Here is a 15,644-nt window from a genome sequence, read left to right as displayed (position 1 = left end):
TTCCTACTTACTGTTCCCAGGTGCTTCCATTTGAATAGACAACAGCTAAATGACTAACGGTATATTGCTGGTCCAAGAGAAATATGATAGAGTATGGCGAGTTCAAGGTGGATTCATTGTGCACAGAAGCAGTATTTTTCAAGACAACTTCAGAAAATTAAACAGAATACAGAATTTGTTCAGAAGGTGATATTTCTGCTTATCAAACCTGGAGATGGAAGCAGGTCCACCTGAGTCATGAAAACTTTTGTGTTTAGTGGCACAATAGATCCAAAATGCCTCAAGGTGACTGTTCAGCTGAAAATCCTTGCCTGTGACCAAGGTTCAGCTATTACAATTCATTGTTAGGAGTACTGCCAAGTCTCTTCTGCCACTCAGCAGGAAAGTCTGAATACTAGTGTGCGTATTAACAAATTCTCAGTGGTGATGAAGTTGTTTTAATCTGAGGCTGTCAAATTTTTTTTAGTCCTTACCCTTTAGTCCTTCTGCCAGTAACCACTATTTAAATGTTTTATCACCACGCTTTGTGCTTTTGTGAAGAGATTTCTTTGTCAGGCATCTTTGAAAGCTAAATATTGTGAGCTCATATGCTGTTTACAGAGAAAGAGGGAAACATATATATATTTGTGTTACAGAGATGTTAGATAAGCTCAGAAGCTATTGTAAACTCACAGAACATTTATACATACACAGTAAATATTCTCCATATGTATATGTTTATATTTGTTTACATGCATGTGTGTATACATACAAAAGCATCCACTTAACATAAAGACTAAGCCTGCTCTATTATGGTCTGAACTGGTCTGAAGTCTGAACTGGTAGTGAAGAGCACTTTAGTTACATACTTTTTGTTCTTTGGAATTTTTGAGGAGCTCCTCAGGGCACACAACCCCACCCAGAGTTACGTGAGCACCAGAAAAGTGTGCATTTAAGCTACACCATGTCTGGCTACCTCTCCAAAGGTAGGGTAGGTACAAGAGACAAGTTACCTGAGTGTAGGAGCTGTGATTATCCTCTGCGCAAGGTGGCAGCAAAAGAAAGCTCTTCAACCTCGTTCCTCTCTCCTCTGCACACCTCCTATTAAGGAAAGTAACTGCCTCAACTTCATTAATTGTGGTTTAAAAAACACCTCTTATTGCTAGCGGTTAACATATATGTAAATAATACATAGAGTTACTGATATCTTTTACTTTGGGAACACTGTCACACTTCTCTCTCCATTTTTTATCAATATTCCCCAGGGGAAAGCTAGAGACCTGCACAGAGAAAGGAAAACCATGAAACAAATCCCCCTTAAATTACTGATTTTTCCTTTTAAAAGAGGATTTTTTCGAAAAAATCCAACTGCTTTGGGAGAAATGATCAAGTCCAAGACAAAAAAAAGAGTGTGTAAGCCCGATGCTTAATTAAGACATCTTCATGCTAGCTGACAAATTCTGATGGATGTACCACTAGTGTGCCATGGTTCAGCATAATCATTTTGTATTTCTATAAGAGTAAGTAGCCTGAAGAATCTGGCTTTAGAAATCCTAACTAGCAATTACCTAGATGAAAAGCAAAGTGTGACTGCACACCAGTAGTTCTCCTGACCCTATTAAGCATTTGCTGTTTGGGTATTTTTAGAGGTGGTTTTGTTTGCTTGTTGTTTTGGCGAATAGAGTCACTTTGTTCTCCTGGAGCCCAACATGTGTTGAATGGAATGTTTTACCGCAAGCCTTATTGTTGGCCAAGGTACTTTAAGTCTCAAAATCTTCCTAACACATTTTCCCCATATGGAAGAAAACCTTAGGTGAATATTTTCTTTAATATTCTTTATAGACTTTCAACTCTGTTAAATTCAATAGAAGTAGTTCACTGACTGCTGTAAGCCTTTGGTAGAGCCAGTATTTGAACTATGAGCAGAATTGACTACAGTACCCTATTTTAATATTACTGAAATATGCAAAGTAAATAGCTTGTTCATTCCCCCTTCTGTACACCAACTATGTTTAAAATGTAAACCTAGAGTGCTGCTTATTTTGGAAAAGCAGGGATTACTCGCCTTGAAAGTAAAATATAGTAAGTGTGATCTTTATTCAGAGACATAGTAAAAGAATAGCCAGTCGACTTGGGATATGAACACTCTCCACAACCTTAAAGCTCGTTTTGATGACTGTAATCTTACTCCAAAAACACTGTGTTTAATAAAAATTAATTTCAGAACTTGAAGAATATTTTATTATGGAATACAAAAATACTATCTATGTAAAAACAATAAGTTAGTTTATTTACAGTACTTTACACTATTCTGCTCTAGGGCTTCCTTCGCATTGGATTTATTTTCATTATTTTACATGCCTTTATAATTTTGCACAAAGCATTTCCAAAAGCATGTCATCCATGTTCACTGCTCCAATGATGGGCCTAAAGAATAGTTCGGCAATCACATTAGCATTAATAGATCTTAACAAGGATAGAACAACATTCAGCTTGGCAAATCTGGCTTCATCACCTCTGTGAATGAGTCTGACGTGTTCATTTAGAGCTTGTTGTGCCTCCCTCTGCAGTCCTTCAATGTACTGTGTACACTGCAGTCCAGGTAGATCTGAAAAGAAAAATAAATTACTTTGTTTACATAGGTTTTGTCTATGAAACAACATTCTTCTTACAGAAAAACTACTAACAGCTTACAGATTGTATGTATTACTCAAGACATGAAGCAAATGAAATTGCTAGAGGACTTCCTGTATGCAGAATCAACATGCCAAATTTTATAGGGCAGTTCAAAATCTTATCACGTTGGTGTTCTGGACATTCAATATTCTTCTTCACTACACAACTTGAAATATGACGTTTGCCAACATTCACTTAAGTGTTAAATAAATTAGCTGATAAAACAAAAACTTTGATAGAAGAATGCTCTCCAAAACACCTTTAAAGTGACAAATGCAATCTGTAAACAGGGGGGAAGACAATAAAAATAACTTGTTAATTTGTTCTCTTCTACAAAATGCATTATTCTCATTCAAGGCATCTTTTGCCAACTCTTTCTGAGTAGCTCCAGATTAGAAGTGGCAAGAAGCATTAACTCCAACGTATGGCACAAAGTTTCCTGGTGAACCATAGTAAGGACGCTGAAGGACTGAGAGTGCAGAACTTCCCCTTTTCAGTCTAACAGTTTGACAGTGGGAGCGCAGGAAGAGCCATATCCCACTTTCACACGGTAGTGGCATATTTAGGAAGTGCGGTATCCAACGTGCCAGCTACCTTTCCGGTAAGTCACCGACATGATAATCAATCACTTGGTAGAGCCGCCACAAAAATGGCAAAAAAAAAAAAAAAAACAAAACCATGCTACACACAAAGCCGAAACAGCACTTGGCACCTGGAAGCCCGGAGCCTTGTCTTGTTTTCTTTCCACGGCGTGCAAACCTCGCGGGCAGGGCGCGCTTAGACCCGCCACCCTGGGACAGCCGGCGGCCCGCGGCGGCGGGGAGGGTCCCCCGCTCCAACCGCCTCCCTCTGAGGAGCCGCCGCCGCCGCCAGGCGCCCCGCTCGCAAGCGAAGCTAACTTTCCCTGAGAGGCTGCCTCGGGTTTGTTGTATTCGTGGAAAACCTCTGTGGAAGGCGCCAGGACCCGGGACCCCCGAACTAGCCGGTAACGGCAGGCGGGGCGGCCGTTACCGGCTCCCTGCCTGCCAGTCGGGGCCCTGAGGAGGGGACAGTGGCTTGAAAGCTTGCTGCGCATCCCCCTCCTCCACCACCTCTTTCCCCCTGAGGAAAAGCCCCGGGCCCGCCCCGCTTCGCTGGGGATACAGGAGGGCTCTCCCCGCTAGCCCGCTCCCCGCCCGCCCCCCGGCTCCCCGTGAGAGAGAGACCCCCGCCGCCCCGCCCGGTCACTCACCCGGGTTGAAGAGCACCGTCCCCTTGAGGTAAGCGTACTCTTTGGTGCTGATATCCAGGCTCCAGCACTTGGCCAGGAAGCCCTTGATAGCCTGAATCTCGCCGGCCGAGGGCAGGTGCGGGCCGCCGCCGCCGCCGCCGGGGCCGTGGTGGGGCCGGCCCGGCGCCGGTCCCCGCGGCGGGGGCTGCTCGTCCTGCCGCCAGGTGGTGAGGATCCTCTGCAGCATGCTGGGCTCCGAGCTCTCCACCGTCTCGAAGTGCACCCGGTCCTGCGCCAGCCCCAGCACCAGCAGGGGCGCCCAGCAGCTGCGGACCAGCAGGAGCTGCTCGTCTAGGGGCAGCTCCTGGAAGCAGGGCACGTTCTGGACGAAGCGCAGCGTCTTCACTAGCACGGCGGAGGCCGCCTTGCATGCCACCTGCGGGCTCCTCAGGGCCACCCGCCGCCGCGACCCGCAGGGGCAGCCGCGGGACGCCTGCCCCCGCCTCGGCCCCTGCCCCGCCGGCGACGCCGCCCGCTCCTCGCTCCTGAGGATGTTGTAGAGGATGCTGCTGTGCCGCCTGCTGTTCGCGCAGCAGCGGCAGCGCGCCGCGCACGCCATGGCACCCAGGGGCACGGCAACCAGGGGCCGCGCCGGCCGGGCTGAGCCGCCTGGGAGGCTCGGCGGGGCGGCGGCGGTCCCTACCGCCTCGGCCCCCCGGGAGACGCGCACTGCTCACCCTCTGCCCGGCTCTTAACTTATTTATAGCCGGCGGCAGTGTGTGTGCGCGTGTGTGCGTGCAGCCGCAGGCGCTGTACCAGCGGTTCAAAGGGACAGACACTCTTTACTGGCTGGAAAAGAGAGAGAGAGGAGGGGAAAAAAAGATAGGAAAAAAGAAAACCCTCCTCCTCCTCCTCCTCCTAGACAGCGATGCCTAGAGGGAGCCGGCGAGCCGGCCGCCCCTGCTTGTAGGCTGCGGCGTGATGAGCGGCCAAACGCCCCCCTCCTCGCCCAGTGCGGGGCGGCGGGACGCCCCTTCTCTCCCCCTCTTTCTGGGCCCCCGGCCGCTTTGAGCAGGGCAGGGCGAGACGAGCAAGGTAGCTTACGCCGCTTTCTCGTTTTGCCCCCGCCATGCGCCGCCACCGCCCCCTGAGACCCCCGCGGGGCCATGTCGCAAAATGGCGACCGACCCCGCTGCCCTCCCGATATGTAGCCGAGCGGTCTGAGGCAGGAGAGAGGAAAGGTGTATTGGGGGATTAGGGCGGAATTGGTCCAAAGAATAAAATTCCCGCTGAAGGGGAAAAAGGAGATGCCACTAATGATACCAAGGGCTTTTGCATATGCCTGTCCTAAGGAGTGATGCCCCTTGTGCCTAATTAACACCTTTGTGCTGCTCTGCAGGGAGGGAGAAGCAGACATGTTCCTGCCCAAACTAGGGTGGTTCTGTGAAGTTGGGGTGCAAGTCAGGGTGCCCTGGGGCTGACGCCCCTGCAGCATCTATGTGGATTCCCTATGAAACCATTCCCCATTGATAATTCCCTTCCTCTGCTTTGCGCTGCATGGCCCATCTTTCTGATCTCACATTGTTCCATCCATCAGTTTAAAACATTTCCATTCTCCTTTCAGGCTCCGCTTGTCCTGAAGTGAATCTTTCCTCCTAGACTTAGATACCCACTTTTCTGAGACCCATGTCCTCTAAGTAGCATATCGACTCCAAAGCAGGGAAATAATCCTTCCAGGCCTTGATATTTACAGAGGAGGGATAGGGGAACAGTGATTGTCCAAGTGATTTTACTCTTGAATGAGAAATAAACACATTTACTTTCTCAGTTGGGCTAACTAAAAGTGGGTGCAGCAGACAGGAGTACTTAATTGCTACAGAAAGTAGAGTTCCTTCTGTCTGCCACATACGGGCTAAAACAGAATCATTTTATGTTTCATGTCATCTGGAAGAACCTTGGCACAGATTTAGAAAAGGTAGCCAGTTGCAAGCAACCTTCTGTACCTGCTTCATCAGTATCTGCTACCAAGGAATGTCTAAAATCCCGCCTGGAAAGCCACATTTTTTTTCAATAAAAGTGCGTGTTTTTTAAGCAAATACCATTGAGTGCTTTGGATTTCTTAGAAACAAAATAACTTTAGGCTAGATCTCAGCAATTTCTTTTCCCTGTGAATTCAGTCCTGTGCTATCAGCTTATATAGGTATAGAGTCATATAGTCATTTCTCTCTAAGTATTTCTTCACAGTTGGACTCAGAAGGAATATTCTTTACAAATGGCACAAAAGGCACTTTTATATAAAGCTGTATAAAGCACTGGTGGGTTATCTGCCTCAAGTAAACCTTGTTTTCCAAATGCAGGTTGTCCAAAATCTAGATTATTATACCTTTGGTGATACCTATGAAATAAATTTTTTTCCACAGACCCAAATGTTATAAAGCCCTTTTTTGACTTTGCAGTAGTGGAGAACTGTTACATTGCACCATGAACTGATGTCTACAGTTTGCAGATAGGTCAGTTGGGTCCCTGGAGTAGAAAACAATGCTGTTTCACTGAACATCCTTTAAGAAAAAAAATGCTTAGAATTCCAAAACAAATTTAATTATATCAAATGTTACTAAGTTTTTCATTTGAATAGTATCACTGGTAATGGGAAAACACTCATTTATTTGTCTAGAACATTTCCTTGCCATTCTAGGTTGTTTCCTGTTACATTCATCAGTGTTTTCTCAACATTGTTCTGTTAGGATTTCAGAGGGTTTCTTTTTACTTTCTTAGTCTTCTTCCTTCTTATTATTTTTTGGGGGGTTTGGGGTTTTTTTTGGGGGGGGGAGGTTCCACTAACTTCAGAGATAAATCTTGCCAAGTTTTAGAAAATGAGCATCCCTAAGCTTTTAGTTGGCTTCAGTAGCACTTCTCCCATGAGGTACGTATTACTAGACTGACCGTGGAATCTAACTGTGGTTTTTATGAGTTTGTAACTTGGAAGGTATCTATGGGAAAGCATGGTACGGTCGAGACTCGGATCATTGCCTTTGCCGTTTCAACCTTGGACTCCAGTTGTGGGAATGTTCTGCTTCTTATGGGAGGATGCTGCTTACACAGGGCCATAGACAAAGGCAATATTTAACTTTTATACCATGTCTACAATAGACATTTTTCCTGATGTAGCAATATTGGTTGCAGGTGTTTAATTTTTCAAGGCATTTCTCTTTCAACCAAGTCTCAAATGTAGATGCAATTCTACGGTCATATAATGATTTTGCGGACACATCAACTTACACAGAAAGTCTTTGCCTTTGCTAACTATGTCAAAATGGGTATCCCATACTGAAACTGAAACTTGATTTACTATGCAGTGCCAGAAATTACGGTAGTTATAAGTGTACCTCCTTCTCTCATAACTGCATGTAAGCACTCATTTCTCTTTCTCTAACTCTTAATGTATTTTAATGTATCCTAATGTACGTGGCATTTTATTAAGGGTAGATCATCTCTTTCCTAGCTAAAACATCAAGAATGTCCTAGAAATATTTGTTAGTGTTTTTCACATTGATATTTAACAATTTGATCAGTCTTTATTTTCAAGTCTGAGTTCTGCCTGTCCATAGCATTCAAGCTAAATTAAAGGCAACAAAACTTTCTAGTTAAAACCAAAAAGAAAACAAAATCCCTCACAGACAGGTACTTGTGTTTTGATGGAAAATGCATGAAAATACTTTTAGCAAAAAGTGTGTGTGTCCAGTTTCTGCTGAAAGATCTAATGTTACATGAGTATTACCAAGCTCCTTGTGGTACAGTCATGAATAGATTTACATGCTTCCAGACAAAGGACTACTTGTTTGTGGCTTTTTTGGTTGTTTTGGTTTTGGGGTTTTTTGTGGTTTGTGTTGTGTTTTTTTTTTTTTAACTCAGACAAAAGCCTTGGATATGAAGGTGATACAGTGCAGTCTTGGCAGTCTTACTCTTTCATGTTGCTCTTCAGTGTCTCCGTATCACTCATCTGGTAGCACATTTGGTTCTTGGCCAGAGGGCCAGACTTCAGTTTCAGAACAAGACCAAACAAGCATTTGTTTTTATGCCGTCGGTGGTTTAGTGCAACATTAGCTTGAGAGAGAGCTTTTTTCTGGTGAGGAATTGGGTCCTGATATCCTCTAAATACCTACTATTCCTCCTAGTATGAGTGCTGAAATATAAAATTTGATCTTAAGATCAGATGTAAAACTAAGGCTCAGTTTGGTGATTAGTGCAAGAGAAGTTAACTTTTTCTCTGGAAGAAAAAGGGTTGAGTGTAGAATATTGTTATGAGGATACGATTAGCAAGATGTCTGTTGTATAAGAGAAATATTCCATTAAAACAAGGTTTTGGAATTTAAGTATATTGTTGTGTTTTGTGCGTTTCTCATTGTGACTGTCCATTTGTTAAATTGTTCCCCTATTTTATTGGGATGTTTACTTGAAAATAAGTGGGCATTAAGGGAAAAGTATCACCATGAGCAATGTTCTACCTATGCGCTGCCTGAGCCAAAGACAGTTGATGTGTACCCAATCAAGGGATGCTGACCTGAATTTACCGAGCTTTTGCAGCTGCCCTAAGGCTGTGATTTGACTGTGTTACTGTATCCCACCACTGGCTCACCCAGCAGTATGTGTTTGTTCTGGATCAGGATGAGCATATGGTGACATTTTTATGGAATCAGCCAGAGCATATAAAAAAGAGTTTATACCAGATTTAGACCTTTATGCCAGCTGCTTGAAAGTAGGTGATATCTAATCTGGTACAAAGTGTAATGATACAAAATCAACCCTTCAACATACCTTAAACAGATCCGAACCTGCAAAACAGATTTTTTTGTAATTTATTTTATTTCATTTTATTTTATTTTATTTTATTTTATTTGTCATATCAGTGCTTTGTATCATGTGGCCATGGCGTTTTGGATACAGAGGTAGGAATCCTGAATTTAAATGTACTGTTACTGGACCATGCACTTCACTGTCATATTTCCACTGGTAGATAGCCAATTTAAGGAGGCCTTCACTCATCCGAGACCTTTTTTTCTTGCACCCATACGCTAATTCATTAGGTTTCAGGGGAGGCAAAATTAGGGGAAGAGAAACAACAATGTAAGGTTTTTCCGGTTAAAGGCACTCAGCTCCTTCCCATTAAAAATGGGATCTTTGGGCCTTAATAGGTTAGTATTAACAGGGGTCCTTTGGGCCTCTGCTGTAAAGAAGAGCTGTGGGTCTCAGCAATCTAAAACTGTACATTTAAGTGTTCTGTTGGGGGTTGGACATCTCAGTTTAAATATAAGTAATCATTTCTTTTTTTGTCCAAAGTGAGTTCATTCGGCTCCCAAACATCTGCCAGTGTGGCATGCTTAAGGGTGCAGTCTCATAAGACCGGCTGAGCCAATCTAGTAGCTCATTGGAGCCAAAAGAGTTGATTCCCACATAGGCACTTGCTGCCACTGTTTTCCTTGTGCCAGCTCTGGCACTCACCTGACTCCTTGGTGAGCCATATCCTTTTACTAAGCTGGCAGCATTTTTATAACAGTCATTACCAAGAAAGGTAGCAGAGAAATGAGATACCTTCAGATGTGCTCTCCTTGCTTTGTTTTCCCCAGTGATGCTTTTGAAGTTTCTGCCCAACCTGACAAGCTGTAACACTCATGTGATACGGCAGAATTCTGCTTGGCTGAATCAGCAAAAAACTAACCCATCAAGAGAAAACGTGGTTTTCTGCCAATTTACTAAACTGAACTCATTCAGCTAGGGATCAGATGGTGGAAAGGAGTGGCCTGACCTCCCTTCCAGGAGTGAGAGGAGAAAGGGGAAAGAGCAGGACCACTGCTGCAAGCCATTATTCCACTCAGCCACCTTGTGGAACTGCTCCCTCAAGGGGGTAAAACCCTAAAGCTTGAGAGCAGAAAAACTAGGGGTAGGAGAGAGAGGGTTTGTGGCAATCTTTGCTTTTAAATTAATCTTTTAAATACCATCTGAAATTGATCTGTACTCTTGCTAATGACACTTGGATAAGGAAATTGTGTTATAAAATATTAGTGTAAAAACAACTTTCAATTACTGAGCTTATTACATTTATTTGCCTTGAGGAATACATTGCTGATACAGAACAACAGATGAATAACAGGCAAAAAGCTGACAAATTAAGCTCTTTAATACATTGTTCAAGGTTGTGGCATAAAGAATAAAATACGTTCTAGCACTAGTGTGGTAATAGGACACTATGTGTCTATTACACCAATTCTTAAGTTGGAATTTCTGTATAAATACATATGTTATTGCAGCTCATTGTTTGAGACCGACAAGTTCACAAATACACTTAGATTTGTGAGTAATATCATACGATATACTGCTAAGAAAAAATTTACTTTCAAATAGGCTTATAAGTTAGCATGCATTTTATTTGAAAATCAGTGTGAGGGCTTTTAAAATCCATACATCTTTCCATAGGTTTTAATATTTCACCCAAGTTGGATATTTAAAAATACCATCCTTCTGGTGAATCAATGATATCATTTCTCATTAAATCAGGTTCATGTTATGGTATTAGAAAATGTATGAATTTCCTTTCTACCATTCTTCATACATGAATTTGACAGATGCATAAATGATTTATAGGTTCACCCTAAAATCTAAAATCTATATTTCAAATATTTATGATCTTCAAATAACTTCTGCAGTTCTTTGTCTATGTTCTTTGCTTCAATCACAATCCACCAGCTTTCTAAATCTGTACACATTCTGTAGTTAACAGGAAAATCATTTGGCATTCTGTTCTGCTGGCAGACGACATGATAGACTACATCTTCAGTTTTGTCAAAATAATCAGGTTAGCTTACCCTCTTTAAAGAAAGGATTTCGCTAACCTAGATCATTTCAACAAAAATGGATTAGGGAGTTATGCTGGTACATCTAGGGTACTTGCAGTCATTGATAGCCCAAAGTACAGTGAGAAGTGCTAACATCTTAATCTACCTCAGCTGCAGCCAGACAACATCCTTGCCTAATCTGAGATTCAGAGAATTTAAGGCTGGCTGGAACCATCAGCTCCCCTTGTTGGAATTCCTAAAGGCACTGTTAAACAGTGAGCTTTTGCTGACTGAAGTGCAACTCTGCTCATCTCTGTGCCTCTGCAGGAAACCATTCAATCTCGATTCAGAAACTCAGTCCAAGAGATAAAAGGCCACCACTCCACTGGTTGGTTATCCAGGTTTTTAACACTCCTACTATATAAAATTAACACTGTGCTATTACTTTCCAGATTCAGCTTGTAACTTCTAGGCTTCTGATACACCTTTCCCTAGTAATTTGAGAACACAGGAATTATCCCTGTCAATAGTAACTCCTTTTTTAATACATAAAACCGATTTTAGCTTATAGACAAGAGCTTGCAAACTAACACTTTGAACACTTTTTTTTCTCTTAAGACCTATTCCATTGATATCCTTTGTGGCCATTGCAACACATTTGCCAGTTTCTAACACCCTTTGAAGCGCGGACATCAGAACTGCACAGAGTATTCCAATTATACTGTTCTCACCAGCACTATATAGAGAGATATAGTCATTCCCCAGCTTACTCATTACTCTAGGCCTCATACATTAAAGGATCATCTTAGCCTTTTCAAATCATTATTGCACTGGGAACTCATGTTAGATTGCTTGTCTGCTGTCACTCCCTAAATAATTTTCTGATCTCCTTTTTTCCACAATAGAGCTGTTTATTAACAGAGGTAGGATGCCTTTCTTGTTTCAATTTTTCATTTGGCTGCATTATAATGCATTTCATATAAACAGGTCCAGCAATCCAAGAGGAGGGCTTTTTTGGCCTAGGATTACTTCTCCTCATCACCATTGATCATCATCATCCAAGAAGTCCTAGGGATCCTTTGAGTTAGAGATGGAAATATTTTTCTCGATAAGTGTGGTTTGTCCATTTAATTTCTTACTTTTTTAAGTCCTTTATTGGTACTGCATAGTGCTGATGTTTTAAATGGTATGTCATGTCACTCAGGAAAATGCCTTACCAGAAATCTAAACGATGTTGTATCTGAGTGGTTACTTTTGGCTGGACCTAGACAGAGTGGTATATTATAGTGTACTCCATGATCCCCGTGTTCATGTTGTCCATATCAGGGACTTGGCCACAATACCCTGTACTTTTCTTTTAATCCATGCACGCAGGGTGCCATGGCCCTAAGTGAGGTGCAGAGGTTCTGCAACATCTTTCCCCCCACCCTTAGGGTTTAGCTGCCTGTGCTCAAAGCCAGGTCTGATACATTGTTGTGTAACCTTAGATCAGAGCTATGTGAGACAAGAGCTGTGAGAAGCCTCGGTGGGGGCCTCCCCCACTTTGTTCAGGAGTTGCTTTTATCCTCAGACCCTTGCTCCATCTCTGAGCTATGTTGCAGATATGCCTGTGGCTGGCCCTGTACCTTGCTGATCCTGACTTTGATCCCTCTGCCTTGAGTTCCTGGCTTGACCTTGAACCTGCTACAAGCTTGCCTGCTGATCACTGGACTACGGCTGACCCTGGTCATCATCACTGGACCTGCTCCGCTCTACTTGTTGGGGTGCTGTGGGAACACACACCTTGCTGATGCGGAAACAGCCCCTGTCGTTGTGATCCTCAGCCTCCGTCTCACCTTCCCTTGCAGAGAAGGCCACTCCTGCGGCTTCCTGAAACAAGGCTATTTCCCATGGACACCAAGGTGCAGGAATAAGAAGGGAAGAAGAAGAAGTTCACCCAAGTCAAGGGCTGGACATTGCTGGTCGAAGAGCTCAGAAGTACTCCTGGCTCTGACAATCTAGGCATTCTCAGAATCGGCTAAATAAAGATGCAATTGGCTAGATCTGCAAGTAGAGTGTAACTAAGAAATATAATGGCAAGCAGAATTGCAAGCTTATAGTGAAGCACTTGAATTATTGTAAATCAGCCTTGGTCAGTACAGAATGCAGGCAAAGCTGCAAACTTCTTCCCACTTCGTGCTGGGCATTAAGATGTGGCTACTCAAGCCATTTCAGAACCTTAAAGAGGTAATCATCAACTGTTAAACAGGTGGATAACTATTAAGATACTGTGGATAGTATTGCAAAACTATGAACATTAATTCAACACTTGCCAATTATTTTTAAAAATACCTTTATGGTTTGGCTAGAACACAGTAACTCAGTACAGTAGTCAAATGTATGTCTTCTTTTACAGTAACTTCCTTTCATTATCTCAAATCCTTTAATTGTTCAACTTGTATCCTTTTTTTTTAGCTATTATCACCACCTTCCTAATACTTCTCGGCAATAGCTCTAGACGTGTTTTTTCTCAGATGCCCTCTTTCACTTTTCCAGTAGTACATTGATTTTAGTATAATTCCTCTTGCATCTCCAGAGCTGTTAAGACACATTGTATGTCTTCTACTGTGTAGCTTCTAGTGTGTGTGGTTCTAGATATTATTGTACCAGGCACTTCCATCTCAGACGTGCACCCCAAGCTTTGCACTGATACTACCTTGCAATGCTTACTTTGTGACCTTGCATCATTAGAGAACATCATAAGCAGTATTTCTGAGGAAAAAAATATTAGCCAGGTCAGCAGAGTCATATGGACAGATAATTTCACTTCTTATTACCACTAGCTGCACAAACAAGGCAGGAGAAAATGACAGGACTTAGAATTCTTTGTATATTCATGTCCTGTTTACATAAACAGTCGTCCTGTTTCCCGGACGACTGGAGGCTCGCCAGTGTGATGCCGATCTATAAGAAGGGCCGGAAGGAGGATCCGGGGAACTACAGGCCGGTCAGCCTGACCTCGGTGCCGGGGAAGATCATGGAGCGGTTGGTTTTGAGGGTGCTCACGAGGCATGTGCGGGACAACCAGGGGATCAGGCCCAGCCAGGACGGGTTCATGGAAGGCAGGTCCTGCTTGACCAACCTGATCTCCTTCTATGACCAGGTGACCCGCCTAGTGGATGAGGGAAAGGCTGTGGATGTGGTCTACCTGGACTTCAGTAAAGCCTTTGACACTGTCTCCCACAGCATTCTCCTAGAGAAGCTGGCGGCTCATGGCTTAGACAGGTACACTCTTCGCTGGGTAAAAAACTGGCCGGACGGCCGAGCTCAGAGAGTTGTGGTGAACGGAGTTAAATCCAGTTGGTGGCCGGTCACGAGTGGTGTTCCCCAGGGCTCAGTACTGGGGCCGGTCCTGTTCAATATCTTTATCAATGATCTAGACGAGGGGATCGAGTGCTCCCTCAGTAAGTTTGCAGACGACACCAAGTTGGGCAGGAGTGTTGATCTGCTGGAGGGCAGGAAGGCTCTGCAGAGGGACCTGGACAGGCTGGATCGATGGGCTGAGGCCAACTGTATGAGGTTCAACAAGGCCAAGTGCCGGGTCCTGCACTTTGGCCACAACAACCCCAGGCAACGCTACAGGCTTGGGGAAGAGTGGCTGGAAAGCTGCCCGGAGGAAAAGGACCTGGGGGTGCTGATTGACAGCCGGCTGAACATGAGCCGGCAGTGTGCCCAGGTGGCCAAGAAGGCCAACGGCATCCTGGCCTGTATTAGGAATAGTGTGGCCAGCAGGACTAGGGAGGTGATCGTGCCCCTGTACTCGGCACTGGTGAGGCCGCACCTCGAATACTGTGTTCTGTTTGGGGCCCCTCACTATAAGAAGGACATGGAGGTGCTGGAGCGTGTCCAGAGGAGGGCAACGAAGCTGGTGAAGGGCCTGGAGCACAAGTCTTATGAGGAGCAGCTGAGGGAACTGGGGTTGTTCAGCCTGGAGAAGAGGAGGCTGAGGGGAGACCTCATCGCGCTCTACAACTACCTGTAAGGAGGTTGTAGTGAGGTGGGTGTTGGTCCCTTCTCCCAAGTAACTAGCGATAGGACGAGAGGAAATGGCCTCAAGTTGCGCCAAGGGAGGTTTAGATTGGACATTAGGAGAAATTTCTTTACTGAAAGAGTGGTCAGGCCTTGGAACAGGCTGCCCAGGGAAGTGGTGGAGTCACCATCCCTGGAAGTATTTAAAAGACGTGTAGATGAGGCCCTTAGGGACATGGTTTAGTGGACATGGTGTGTTGGGTTGACAGTTGGACTCGGTGATCTTAGAGGTCTTTTCCAACCTTAATGATTCTATGATTCTATGATTCTATGATATTGGACTGCATACACCCTCTTTTCTGAACTATTTGGTATTAATTAAACATTGGGAGTAATGCATTGATACTTTAAAATCTTTTCACTTTGTCGTCTTTTTAGTCTTTCAAAAAGTTTGCCATTTTTAATTACACTGCAGTATCTTCTTGAGTGGTAGATACGTGAATAAGCTGTGGCTTGTTCATGATACTTTTTATTTAATTACAAGGGTTATGTTTTTGGGTGTCATAGAGTCAGACATAGAGTAGGTCATAGAGTACAGGAGAGAGATCGGTGCCTGGCTGTTACCTTGTAGCCTACCTAGTTCAGACTTCTTAAACAGTCAATTTAAAGAAGAGCGTGCACTGAAGCTGTTTGATTCTGTAAACAACTTCTGTTGAAGGGTTAGTACTGAAGTATTGTATTTTCGTAAGAGTGCATTTCTTTAATGTCTCTCTCTCCCTCATGTCAAACCCTTGTTTGGCCTCTTTACCCACACAATTGGCTTAGCTGAGCAGTAAGTATGAACTCACCTAAAGAGCTAGTGGTTTATGCTTCTAGAAGACAGAGTTGATGAAGATGAAAGCAGAGCTGCTTAGCACTAACTCTGTAGTTCCTCTGGATAA

General features: G+C 43.8%; 1 protein-coding gene across 1 annotated transcript; it reads right to left on the bottom strand.

Moving 5' to 3' along the window:
• Positions 1–2,248: 2,248 nt before the first annotated feature.
• Positions 2,249–4,484, bottom strand: NR0B1 (nuclear receptor subfamily 0 group B member 1). The gene is made up of 2 exons (XM_075133971.1): positions 3,887–4,484; positions 2,249–2,587 (listed from the first exon to the last, which is right to left on the bottom strand). The coding sequence occupies exons 1-2, from the start codon at positions 4,482–4,484 to the stop codon at positions 2,343–2,345; spliced, it is 843 nt and encodes a 280-aa protein (XP_074990072.1). The 3' UTR covers positions 2,249–2,342.
• Positions 4,485–15,644: the final 11,160 nt, after the last annotated feature.

Source organism: Calonectris borealis, chromosome 1 (assembly GCF_964195595.1).
Source record: "Calonectris borealis chromosome 1, bCalBor7.hap1.2, whole genome shotgun sequence".
NCBI classification, from domain to species: domain Eukaryota; kingdom Metazoa; phylum Chordata; class Aves; order Procellariiformes; family Procellariidae; genus Calonectris; species Calonectris borealis.
The sequence above is the reverse complement of the archived record's forward strand: the minus strand, read 5'-3'. Positions and strand labels throughout refer to the sequence as shown.

Excerpts from the sequence above, each read along its gene's own strand:
- NR0B1 (XM_075133971.1), bottom strand. The coding sequence starts at position 4,484 with ATGGCGTGCGCGGCGCGCTGCCGCTGCTGCGCGAACAGCAGGCGGCAC. Across the intron at positions 2,588-3,886 it reads GACGGTGCTCTTCAACCCGG|ATCTACCTGGACTGCAGTGT; the intron begins GTGAGTGACCGG and ends TTTTCTTTTCAG.